This window comes from Amborella trichopoda, chromosome 4 (assembly GCF_054954075.1).
Source record: "Amborella trichopoda isolate Santa Cruz 75 chromosome 4, AtrichopodaSantaCruz75HAP2 v2.0, whole genome shotgun sequence".
NCBI lineage: Eukaryota > Viridiplantae > Streptophyta > Magnoliopsida > Amborellales > Amborellaceae > Amborella > Amborella trichopoda.
The window spans coordinates 13,508,396-13,521,841 of NC_142339.1; the positions used below are offsets into that span (position 1 = coordinate 13,508,396).

The window sequence follows — 13,446 nt, forward strand, 5'->3', positions numbered from 1 at the left end:
CAGACCGTGCACCATGTGGAGAGAGCATCATGTGCACCATACCAATGCACATGGATCGCTATATATTCAACATAATATAAGGGACCCCAAAGGACTGTAAGATTAATAAAAAATTTTAAGCATATGATAGTTATTATCATCCAATCAATTTGATAGATTTAGTATGGGGCACATCAATCAAACAATTAAAACATTGGTGCTAAATAGAAAATGAACAACTACAGAAAAAATAAAAATAATAAATTACTGATTACCTCACCAGCATATAATTTATCCACTTGCATTTGACCCGGTGATAGAACACCAATTTCATCAGCATAATACTCCTGCAGCATTCATTGACTGAAGGGCTTTCAAAAAGCAAAAGCAAGAATATGATTGAAACCAACGCAAATCATGTAAGTAGAGAAGAATAGCGATACTAAGCATTTCTCTAATTCAAGAGACCATTAGCACCAGTAAAATATGGATATCAATGCTTCAAGATTCAACAATAATAACCATTTAAAGTGCATCGCACAAAAAAATGATAATGCATCTACAAAGACAACAATTTGATTTTATTTTTGCAGATATTAATTGAGTGAAAAAGCACAATAAAGCTTTAAAAGGTAAGAGGTTAAAGCCAATGTGGAAAGAAAAAGAACACGCGACAATGAGTGTATAGAATCAGGGAGAGCATCATGGAGGACCTAGGGTGGTCAACTTGATTGTTGAATGTCAAGCCTCCAACAGTAACAGGTCCAATCTTTGAGGAAAGAAACCTGTGATTGAAAGTACAACTCAACATCCCCAAGGATCAAATACTAGGTTTTGGTTTGTCTTCGTAGACGGGCTCACTGATGCCTCTAGACATAAGGTGCTCAGTTTTTAGATCCCTATGACGGTAGTGTATATTCAATCATGTGAACCAATATCATTTTGTTGTGTTAACAATCAAATTAGTTCCAATGTAACTAAAGGGAATATCAAAACATGAGTGGGATGTTAGTTCAATGATATCTTTTGTCCTTCACATTAGTTAAAAAATTGGTTCAGGCTAGAGACTTTGCCCATGCCCGAGCCGAGAAACTGGGGCAAGTCAGATTCTCCCAGATAGAGGACGAGTCCAAAAAGGGGTAAAAATTGCAAAATAAATTTTTTGGAAAATGCTAGAAATAAAAATAGTAACAAGAAAAATAAATTATAAAAAGCATTAGAAGTCAACAAAAGATGGAAAAAAGACGAAAATTGGAAAAAAAATCATGTATAACCAGAAATAGCATATAAAACTCCAAAAGGGGCGAAACAAGAAAATAGATCATATACAAAGAAAAACTCACAAAGCATTATTAAAAAATAAAAACTATACATAAACCTATTTAGAGTACAACTTCTATACATAGATTTAATAAAAAAAAATTAAATTTAATATTGTTCTAGATCTCCAAATTTGACCTAGGAACTCGGCTCGGCAGGGTGCTAAGTCTGAGTCCACTAGACCAAGTCTGTGAACATTGGTCCTTTCGTATATTCATAATTCTATAATTAATTTTTCATCTTGCAAGCTTTTCAACACTTGCACTTAAATCTGCAGGTATACCTAGATTCATAAGTGCACATTTCGATATATAAATGGTCTCATAATATCAGACTGGTCTTTAGAATCCAAAACTTTCAATCTTGCCAAGTCTAGTCTTACAATTCATCACAAGCCTCGGTCGGGACTTGCCATGCTCTGTTAATATTTTTTTTCAAGGCATTTTGTTGAGTCTTATTTTCTCCAGAGACTTGGCCCACTCAGCCAAAGACCGGGCCTAGCACCAAGCTCAATCAGAATTTAAACGATCATTACAATCTTAAATGGCAATAGCCCTCAAAACCCATGGGACGCTTGTTACCATTTACCTACCATCCCAAACTCCGGTGCTTTCCATGATGTAATTCTCCTTCACAACTTCCCACATTAGGCCTTTCAACATGAATGCCTTACTCTCGGTCTCTTTCACAATTAAATCCCCTTGAACTAGGTTGCAATATTAGACATATTCCCTTAGGAACCCTCCATTCCTATGAATCTATCTCTATAGCTTCTTTGGTAGCCAACAGACTTAGAGACCTAACATAGGTACAAAATTGATGGGTTTTTTTAAGAAGAATTAGATAGATGTAACTCAACTAATAAGTTATAATACTAAGCTACCCTTATATAACAAAATCTCTTCACAACATTTGCCAGCACCAGATCTGGAAATCTTTTACATGGGTTGAAAATACAAAGAGGTCTTCATCCTAAAAGCTAAGAACATTTAACTACCATCAATGCAATTGCCAAACCTTTCGAGGTTAGCTCTTGGATCCCAACAGCTCTTCAATGAAACTAATGACAAAATTTCAAGCCAAAAAATGCTCAATGGAAACCTACCCCACTGCGATTGTTTTTGGAATTATGTCCTTTCTTAAATTCCAACATTTTCAATGGCTCTTAACTTCAATGGAAGTGAAAGAGTGACATGAATCAACGATCTTGGAGCATTAGGATCAAGAGTCATGAAACCCTGATTAAGTCATGAGGAGGTTTATATGCATGGGAGGTACCGAGAGAGTTGAGGGTTATCTCTTAATCAGGGTCGATTGTTATGTTTGTGCCTCATGACTGGGTGATGGGCCAAGGCAACATGATTTATGTATGAGCTTGACGACAAAAAGACCTATACGAGAAGGTTAGGGCCAATAGAGGACATTGGCCTAAATCCTTGACTCCTAAAACCTTCTCATAGCATGTGCATATACATTCGCAATGCATGGGAAGCCGCTCTTCCAAGGATCCACTAGTTAGAGCCATTCACATGTGCCAAGAGAGGAACTCCCGCACCATGTGTGTGTGTGTCCTCTTGGGGGTACACCTGAAATCCACTTATACTTGGGCATTCAGAGTTGCACATCGGTTTGACTTTGATAGGCTTAGATCATGAACTCGTGATTATACACTATAGGTCATGAGTCTGTTGGATCATACTGAGAATGTGGCTTTGGATACCGGGTCTACCCGAGTGGCTAGTGCTCCATTTTGTAATTCAACTCCAAGGATAGTAATTTCCTTGTAAATATTTTTAATCAATGTCAAAATGATTTATTTTGATGAAAAATCATTAAAATGATTTTTATTAATTTATGGAATTTTTCTGAAACTTTCTAGGAAAGAAAATCCATTTTTCAAAATTGTTTGAAAGAAATGACAAACAAGGACAGTCCCCTGGGACCCACACAGGACACCCAAATGGCCAATGGGTGCCCACATGTTGGCTTGGGGGGTTGACATCCACCCCACATGCAAATGACATTGGGGTGAAGTCAACCCCACTAGGGCCCCCACATGTCCTTTCATAGTTTGCTGTTTTAACTTAAAGGTGTTGAATTATGACATTTTATGAAATATTGAGTTTTTGGAAAATTTATTTTGACATATGTTTAATGCCTAAAGCAAGGGGTTTATGCACAAGTGTGGAGGATTCTATAAGGTATATAGGGTTTGTAATTACAAGCCTAACCCGAAAGGTATACTATAAATGTGTAATTAACCACCTAGCTCATGTGTCATGAGTTCATTAGCTCTACATGCTCTTATGAAATAGAAAGAACTTTTGAGATTGGCTTTTTCCTAGAAATTTTGACAAATTACCATGAGAGTATACCCTCCATCTTGGTTTCAGCTTTATTAAGGGAAATTGGAGAGAATTAAAGGTGTTTAAATTCATACCACACATCTTGATGGCATGATGGTGGTTGGTGGGCTAGGATCATGCCTCTCTTTGTAGTCATTGGTAGATGACATTGAAGGCCAAGATTCATCCATCTAGAAGCATCTCCACATTTGAGGGTCATAAGCTTATAAACACCCCCTTGAGAATTCATTTCACACACATGAGTTCACTTTGCAAATTTGCCTCAAAACGTGGCACGTACCTCTCTCTTCTCCCATTGAGTGACACGCCCAAGCTAGTCTCCTTCCTCTCTCTCTCTCTAAATATCTTCCTTCATATTTAGATCAAAGAAGAATTCAATTGAAGGTCTTATGCTACTCCATTAATGCTGATCCAAAGGTTATTTTCAAGTCATGGATGATCTAGTCTTCAAGCCTTCAACAATTGAGTAAGATCTTTCTATATCCATTGATTTCTTAAGTTTCTCCTTGCTGTACATTCCCCATTATAGTAACATTTCTTCATCATTTGACAATTAAATTTTTTATCCTTTAATCATCATTGATCTCTTTTGATCCATATAGTTTAAGGCTTCATCCATACACATTTTGACATAGTTTTCCATGTGCTTGCTTCCTTGGATTTTGGAGCATATTTCTTTGAGTTTTTCATGATCATATCAGTTACTTAAATCTTCTTCTTGACCTATTGAATTATGTATTTCATAAAAGGAGACTATGCTTTCTTCCTTGAATTTTGGAGTATTTTTTATGATATTTCTCTGAGTTTTTCATGATCATATCAGTCACTTAGATATTATTCTTGACCTCTTAAATTGTTTATTTCATAAGAGGAGACTATAATGAAATTTTGTGAGCCGAATTGTGAACTCAATTGAACCGGCTTTGTGTTTGAAAGCCTAATTTTTTCCCACGATTTTCCACTTGTTTTGATAGTTAGATCTTTGCAAATCCTTCCAAGTTTTAAGTGTGTATTAGCAGATGCTTGGCTTCCTACTTATTAGATAATGAATTGGCCTGAGTTTGAGATATGTCATCGCATGTTAACCAATGGCACATAGCTAAGACTCAAGGCCGTAAACTGGGCACTTGAGAGCTCTGAATGGCTTTCCATAGTCTTTTTGTATTGCACACTTGAGCATTAGTATGTTGATGTAATGAAGATCATGTTGTGATGAGTTTTAAGAAGTCTATTGATGTATAATTTTGCTTTGTAAATTTGAGTGGTGTTGAATTTTTGAAAGCAAACTACACATGTGTAGTTTGATGATCTCCTTTTGTAACTTGTTTTGTTCATGTGCAAGGGACCTTAATTGAGTTGTATCCTCCCATTTGAGTGTATTTAGAAGTCTATAGCAAACTGTAGTTACAGTGACCCTGCTATAATTTGCTTTATCAAGTTGTAATTTATTGGCTTGTATTTTAGCTACTTAGTAGTCCAAGTCAAGAGAATTGGTTTCTATACACTCACAATTGTATTATCAACAAATAAAAGATGAGACCTTCAACTGATAATTTCAAGTAACATACCCTCAAACTGACGTAGGAACTCTTTCTGAAAATCATACTTAAAGGTTTTGCCATGATAGTAAAAGAAAAATCGATTGGATATCCCTTGTATCAAACCCTTGAAAGGCTTAACCTGTCACGTAATTGTTAAATGGAAAGCCATAGAATAGCAAGTGCACATCTAAAAAAATCCAATTTTCCATCAAACAACTTTTATATAAGAATAAGTCCTAACCATAAAGCCAAAATGGTTACAAGCGTTCCCAGATCAATCATGTAGACCAAAAATCAGATCCCTAGACTTATAAAAAATTTAGATGGGTTCATGAATCATTCATGCACTCTTAAGAATCTGCTGCAATTCAGAAACCTTGAGTCAAATGGATAAAAAGAGAAACTCCTTCAGTCTCCTCAACTAACAATGTTAAAAAATCGGAGGCGGATGCCTAGAAACACCTTCAACCCGGGGGGGGCGGGGTGTGAGTGTATAGAAACCAAATCTCATGCATTTGGAGCAGACCTTTTTCAAAACTCAAGACAAAACAACTTGAACTTTACACAATACACTTGAAATTCAACTTACAATTTAAAATTACAGAAAGGTCACTGTGATTACATTGAACAATTGACTTCAAAATACACTAAAAAAATAGAGGATACAACTCAATTAGGATCCCTTGTCCATCAACAAAACAAACTACTCAAGGAGATCATCAACTACACATGTATGAGGTGCTTTCAAAAATTCTGCACCACTCAAAAATACAAGGCAAAATTATACATCAATGGACTTCATAAAACCCGCTATAACATGATCTCCAACACAACACACATATGCTCAAGTATATAATGCATCATGACCATGGGAAGTTGATTAGAGCACTCGGGTACCCGATTTACGGCCTTGGGTCTTAGTTATGTGCCATTGGGTGACATGTGATGGCATAACTCAAAACTCAGCCAAATTCATCATCTCAAGCACAGGAAGCCAAGCATCTACTGACATACACTGAAACATAGAAGGATTTGCAGAGATCAAATGAATAAATCCAGTGGAAAAATCATGGGAGAAATCAAAGCTCTTAAAACACAAAAACGGTTTAAATGAGTTCAAAAATTGAGCCACATAAATTCTCTTATGTAAAAAACAATTTAAGGGATCAAAATGAAGATCTAATTGACTGATTTGGTCGTGAAAATATCAAAAAACTATCATTATAAAATGCTCCAAAAGTTATAGCAAAAAACTCATGGAAACTTGATCGACTTATGTATGGATGATGCCTTCAACTATGTGGATCAAGAGGGATCAAGGTCGATTCAAGCGATCAATGATCTAACATTTGAAGATAGCTTGCTGTAATTGATATTTACAGCAAGAAGAATCAAAGAAAATGGAAGAGATCTTACTCAATTGATGAAGGCACTAAGACTAGATCATCCATGTCTTAAATTTGAGCTTTGGATCACCATAAATAGAGTCATGAAGGAGCTTCAATGGAGCTTTCTCTCATATTAACTTGAATGCAATTTTCTAGAGAGAGAAAGGAAGAGAAGACCCTTAGGCGTGCCACTTTAAGATGGATGAGAGAGAGAGTGGCGTCCCACTTAGAGAGAGAGCGTGTGTGAACTCATGTGATGAATGAAGGCTCAAGGACCTATTTATAGATTTCTAACCCTTAAGTATATAGATGCTTCTAGATTGATGAATCTTGACCCCCCATGTCATCATCCAATGGCTACAACGAGAAGCTTGATCTTAGCCCACCATCTACCATCATGCCATCAAAATGTGTGGTACATATTTAAATACTTTTATTCTCCTTTAATTTACTCCAATTTCCCTTGTTATTAAAATACATATGCACTTTATATTTAATTAAACCAAAAACCAAGTTGGAGGGCATACCCTTGTGCTAGTTTGACAAAATTCCAGCAAAAAGCAAATCTCAAAAATTCCCTCCATTTTTATGAGGGTATGTGGGCTAATGAAATCATGCCATATAAGCTAGTTGGTTTGACAAAAATTCCAACAAAAAGCAAATCTCAAAAGTTCCCTCCATTTTTATGAGAGCATGTGGGGCTAATGAAATCATGCCACATGAGTTAGGTGGCTAATTACACATTTACCATATACCCTTAGGGCTAGTGACAGTAGGCCTACAATAGAGGGTCAGTACTGAGCCCATATCTCTTTGTTTTGGTTATGAACGAGTTAACTACGCATCTACAGGATGAGGTCCTATGGTAACATAGTTTCAATTGATAAAACTAGAGATGGAATAAACGCAAAGTTAGAACTCTGGAGGGATGCTTCAAAATATAAAGGTTTTAAAATTAGCCAGGCTAAGAAAAAATATATAGAAAGCAAATTAAGTAATAATGGGAGTAGAAACGTAGAATTAGTACAAATTTATGGCCAAGAAATACCTAAAAGAGATAATTTTCAATATATTGTGTTGATAATCATTGAAAAATGAGAGATTGAAAAAGATTATCATAGAATTAAAGCTGCGGGAACAAAGTGGAGATGTGATTTAGGAGTCGTATGTTATCGTCGCATACCAATGAAACTGCAGGGGAAGTTCTATAGGATGGCTGTAAGACCAGCCATACTTTATAAGACAAAATATTAAGCGATCAAGAAACAACATAGAATGAGTATAGCTAAGATGAGAATGTTGAGATAGATGAGTAGTACAACAAGAAAAGATAGAATTTGGAATGAATACATAAGAGGAAACTTAGGGGTTGCTACAATAGGTGATAAAATGAGGGAAAGTAGACTTAGGTGGTCTGGTCATGTGTAGCACCAACCTAGAACAATACCGATTAGGAGGGTGATTTGGTTCAAGTGGAAGGCTCTAAAAGGGCAAGGAGAAGGCCTCAAAAGACATGAACAAAAGTAGCGAGAGATGTTATGGTTGACTTATAGTCTGACTGAGGGTGTGGCCCTTGATAAAACGGAATGACGAAACATGATTCGTGTAAACCACCCCAAATAGATGGGGCAGAGCTTAGATGATGATTAAAAACATTTGCCCTTTTCTATTCAGCATATTAGACAAGTCAGGACCAAACAGTCTATCTGGACAAAACCGATCAAATTGTTTTAATTTATTTTTTTACAAAACCCAATTTTTATTTCGGACTAGACTGACCAAAGAACCAACAAGTGGTCTGACCAGTTAGGGCAGCCGGTACGGTCTAGTCTTAACAACCATCTCCGTAATGACCATGCTTGACAAGCTACTCTAACTAGTTGGACCAAAATTCAGGCCTAGACAGTATGAAGTAGGTAAAAACCAAAGTTTGGATACCATCATTGAAGTTGAAGAATCCTCGATAAAAGTGTCCCTATAGTGATTGTGTTATCAACAAATTACAAATGAGATATCTTCAACTAACTATTCTAACTTAGAAACCTTCAAACTATGCTGTGACGCATTTTGGAAAATTGTACTTCAAATATTTTGCCATGATTGTGAAAGAAAAGGTCACAAGATATCCCTTGCATAAAACTCTAAGCTCTTAATGATCTAGGTATCACTTGCATCAAACCCAAGATCAGTGTTTTGTTCCAAAGGTATTAAAAAAAAAATTCATTACATATTTATTCTAAGCATTCAAACAATGCTCATCCTTAGAGAGAGAATATTTGACACTAAACAATTTGGTTCATTTGCAATGGATTTGCCTAAAGGTTGAGCTTGACATTAGCTTAACACCTGAGTCACCAACCAACGATGGCTACGGTCATCCCTTGTCAAGGTCAGCGAAGAGAACAATGGCAGGTTAGTAGCACAAAGGAACCCTGTGTGAGATAGGCAGCTAGGAGAAACACATAAGGCAATGACAAAAACCTCAACATACGACCCTTATGGTGAGCGTGCATCCCATGTTGAACATGGATTCCCTTTGTAGGTATACCATATACATGTGCATGTATGAGAGGACCTTGAAATGAGATGGCGTGTTGCGCATCTTAACTAACATATCTTTTCCTTGAGGGAGCACATGTAATCCACGTTGTGACTCAGTTATACCTTGGTTGGTTTTGATAGGCCAATCATGAGCAAGGAGACATATCAGTCATAGGCCTATTGCATTAGTTCTATTTGAATGTGACTAAAGTGTAGTTATCATAGATTACCCAGTTATAACTTGGTGCTTTGTCCCACGGCATGGCCACTCATTCAGACTTTTCCCAATATTGTATTTTCTCTCAGTTTTTAGCCACTAGCCACTATAAAAATTTGTGTTTTCTGTGTCCACAAAAGAGATAAACTTTTGGATTTATGGTTTTTTTATTACCAGAGATGGATTTGGACAATATATTTGTTCTTTGGAAAAAATATAGAAAGGAAATTCAATATATAATTTGGTGTGAGTGGATACACGTGAACTTGTCGCGTGGCACATGGATCCAATAGAGAATTATGTGGAGCCACTGGTCATTGGTCCGATGTGAATTCCAAGAGGACTGGAAGAGAGTCAGAGGGCCACAATGACCATCGGTGCTCATCTGAATAGTAATTCTAATTTAAAAGGGATTAGCAGACCTTATATGTTTAAAATCTAGTTTCTCAAAGATTCACCAAATCCAAGTGGGAGGAGGGACATTCAACATTTCTGAATAAGGAAGTTGGACATCTCAATCATATTCGAATTTGGATCTCATACCCCAATCTTATTTGGATCCGAAATTAATATCCCACTTGTCCAAGGTTTTTACTCATTTTTCCTAGTTGGACAAGAATGCGATGTGATTATAAACTCAAGCTTCTTTTAAAGACAATTTTGTTTTATAAACTCTTTCAAAGATTCCCTGAAGAACGTTCCAAGATTAAAAGCCAGTGGCAAGAATTGTTTTTAAACTAGTATTCCATTTAAAGACAAAAAATATTGAAAAGATTGATGGAATCCTAGTACTATTGAGAAAAACTGTTTTTGGAATTCTACATGAATTAGAATTGCAAAGAGCGTGCAATAAAGCAACTGATGATAAACGGGATCCCTGGGTGGATGACTGAGGTTTAAGGCCTCACTCACCGCACAGATATCCTACTGACACACAAGTAACAGTCCAACTAAAACTATGACTTAACAGTGAACTGGCCCAACTCTTTCATAACATACATGTGATACATGTGGATGGGAACCAAGAAAGGGCTGGAATGTTGAGAGAAAAAGGGCTTTTCCCATTATTACTGAGAAGGAAAAGGGGAGTTCTCCATGGCTGTTGCATGCTGGAAAATAAAGGAGGCACAATCTTCTATGTGCTTCACATCAGAGTTCCCATGTCTCTAGGGTTGGAATGTTGGAGTGAAGACATAAACACCTCCAAGTCAAACATGAGATGAAGAAGAAGATCGTCAGTTGTTACAGAGAAAAAGCATGTGGTCAATCTTAAAAGATGTGGATATTCAAGATGGAAGAAGAAGAAAGTTAGTTCTTCATGGGCCTGTATGTGAGACTATGGGGGTCTCCTCAGGAAATCAACTGAGGTAGAAACACAGAATTCTTCATGCGCCTGCATGTGACATTAAGAGGGTCTTGTCAGCACATCCACGACTAAGGTATGTTGATCTTCACCCTTTTTTTTTTGGGTAATTCAGTGGGGAAGCCAAGCCCCTACCCTTTTTTTTTCAATAGATTGGGGAGTTACATTTTGAAGGTGTTAATTGCGGGTGTAAGTGGTAGGAATAGACACCACGATGTGGTAACTAGGTGTGGGGATGCTACCACCCCGACCCCAGCCCCTTGCCTTGTTGATCTTCACGCTTTCCCTAATCTAAGAACGTATAGAAGGTACATTTAAGAAGTCCCTTCCACATGAGAAAAAGGACAAAAATGTTTCCCTATTGATGCGGCAAAATCAAGGAAGAAAAAGGAGTTCTCTACAGGCTGGTCGAGGTATGTGATAAAGAAAAAGCTTCTCTAAAGGCTGTTGTACGCGATAGAGGAAGGTCAGAGGGTTCTAGAGATGCACAAGTGAAAGAAAATTGTGATCGTCAGCGGGCTACATGCACATAAGGAAGAAAATCTCTGGACAGGAAGAGAAACCCCTACAAGTCAAGTCCGAGGAGTGAGTTGATTTTCATTTTGAGTAGAAGACTTCGCCCAAGGTGGTGTGTCGTTGATCCATGGAGTTCTAGTGTGGAGTGAACCAAGTCGTAGGGGTTAATCTTAGGCAACTTTCACAGGAAAGTTTTCTTTGTTCTTTTGTTTCAGTTTTGCGCAGATGTTGATGACAATGTGGCAGCAACCAGATCCTACAGCACTGTCATTACTTTTTTTCTTTTTTTTTTTTGTATTTTCTGAAGTTTTAAAGATGCAAAAGTGTATGGCAGCACCTGCAAGTGGACTTGGGAGTGCAAGCAATAAAAGTTGTTAGAAAAATTCTTAAAATTCAATACCTTGGATGCACCACTACAGCTGCTCACAACCAAGCCCCTAACAAGAATGAAAACCAGTAAATGATGACGACAACAGGTTATATTGGAAAAGCAATGGAATGGGTAAAGGATGTCACAACTTCGAACAAAATAAACTGCAATACAACCATTTTAGAATACAATAAGACACGAGGGAAAAATGACCTCCATCACCCTCTTCAAGAAAAGGTACAGTAGCACAGGAGACTCTCAGTGAAACTGAATAAATAGATAGGAAAAAAGAACCCTCTCTTTCTCATAGGGATCACTGCATCTCAACCTCTAAGCTGCAATTCAGTCCCAAGCTTACATCACATATGCATAGAACTTTTATCTAGAGAAAGTAGTAAATTTCAAAGTTTGTGGAGATCACGTATGCGATGAAGTAAGTAATATACACAATTATTCAAAAAAGGCTTAAAAAAATGTTTCCCAGTTGTTATAAGTGTCCACAAGTTTTACTCTACAAGAAGATCAGGAAGATTGTATTAAACATCTAAAACATGATATTCTAATGAAAGTACAGAAGCATACCTTCTTACTAGCCATAAAATATATTCTGTCTCCTTTCCTTATGGTTCCATCAGTAACGCGAAAATAAACAATAACACCTCGATATGGATCATAATAGCTGATGACGAGATAAACAATTTAAGGTCAAATTGTAGCAAGTTAAACATGTAACAGAAACAGTATGCAGTAAATAATGGCAAATACCTCATTTCCAAACTGATCTGCATGAACAAGATTTCAAAATTTGCAACCAATATCAAATGGATAAAAAGAAGAAAAAAAATATAGTTTGATAGGTACACCAAAAAAAAGATAATTCCTACATAGGCACTCTTAAGGGCATAAAGTGTATAAAATGCATAAATTGCCAAGATCCAATCACAATGTCAACTTGTACAAGATTTTGGAAACGCATGTGAGTTCTCATTAAGTTGAATAACATGAGATCAGGATCCTGTATAGACATAAGTGTACTTAAAAGTGAATGTGCTTCTCATACACTTAAAATATACAAAAGAATATAAGAATGACAAAAGTACAACAACAGGTGTACAACCTATAACTGTGCAGTCTAAAGAACCCCCACCATACAAGTTTTCAACATGGCAAGCAAAGGATGTGAATGAAGAGTTTTGTCCACTAAGGACTAATGGAATCATAGATCATAGATCATATAGCCTTTAGAGAAGCAAATTGCAAGTATTAGAAAAATGATGTTCATATGAATTGTTAACACGTTTCATAATGCCTAAATTTTTTTGGAGAACTAGGTACACACCCAAAAACCTTTTTTGGAGAACTAGGTACACACCCAAAAGCAGAAATTTCAGCATGCATATAAGTTTGAGCAATGTTCCAAAAGGTGGAGGTGGCAGAGTAGGTGGCCAGGGGCCTAACCGCCTAGGCGGCGAGCAGAAAACCTGGGCAGCTGCGGGGGGGAGGGGGGGATATGTTATTTGCATGTGTTTGTGTGCGTGTGCATACACGTGCATGTGAGGCCCCGTATGAACTGCTTAAAGATCATCTTCTTTTTTCCTATCCTATATGTATAGGAAGAGAGATAGAGCTTATGCATCTGTGTTTGTGAGAGAGAGGTCTTGAACAATTGGAGTACGTTCTTCTTTTTCTTCTTCTATTATGAAGAGAGAGAGTCTGTGAGAGAGAGGAACCTTGCATCGAACACTTGAAGGTCATCTTCTTCTTTTTCTTCTTCTTAAATGTAAAGAGAGAGCATATGGGTCTATATGTGTCTTTTTGTGTGTATGTGTGTGTGTGTGTGAAAGA

At 37.0% G+C, this 13,446-nt stretch overlaps 1 protein-coding gene across 18 annotated transcripts in view; it reads right to left on the minus strand.

Annotated features, from left to right (window-relative positions):
• LOC18423214 (Small GTP-binding protein) overlaps positions 1 to 13,446 on the minus strand; it is a 95,098-nt gene that overhangs the window by 27,934 nt on the left and 53,718 nt on the right. For 11 of the 18 annotated variants that reach the window (XR_016054184.1, XR_016054182.1, XR_016054183.1 and 8 more), the window contains 2 exons: positions 12,184 to 12,280; positions 255 to 326 (listed from right to left, as the gene is read on the minus strand). Coding sequence is in view for 14 of the 18 variants with exons in the window: in XM_088864929.1 (XP_088721055.1) it covers positions 255 to 326; positions 12,184 to 12,280 (169 nt within the window). In the remaining 4 variants the exon portion in view is untranslated. Of the gene's footprint in view, positions 1 to 254; positions 343 to 5,759; positions 6,222 to 12,183; positions 12,281 to 13,446 lie in introns of those variants that run through there. The other 7 variants (XM_088864934.1, XM_088864932.1, XM_088864933.1 and 4 more) reach the window with 3 other exon arrangements.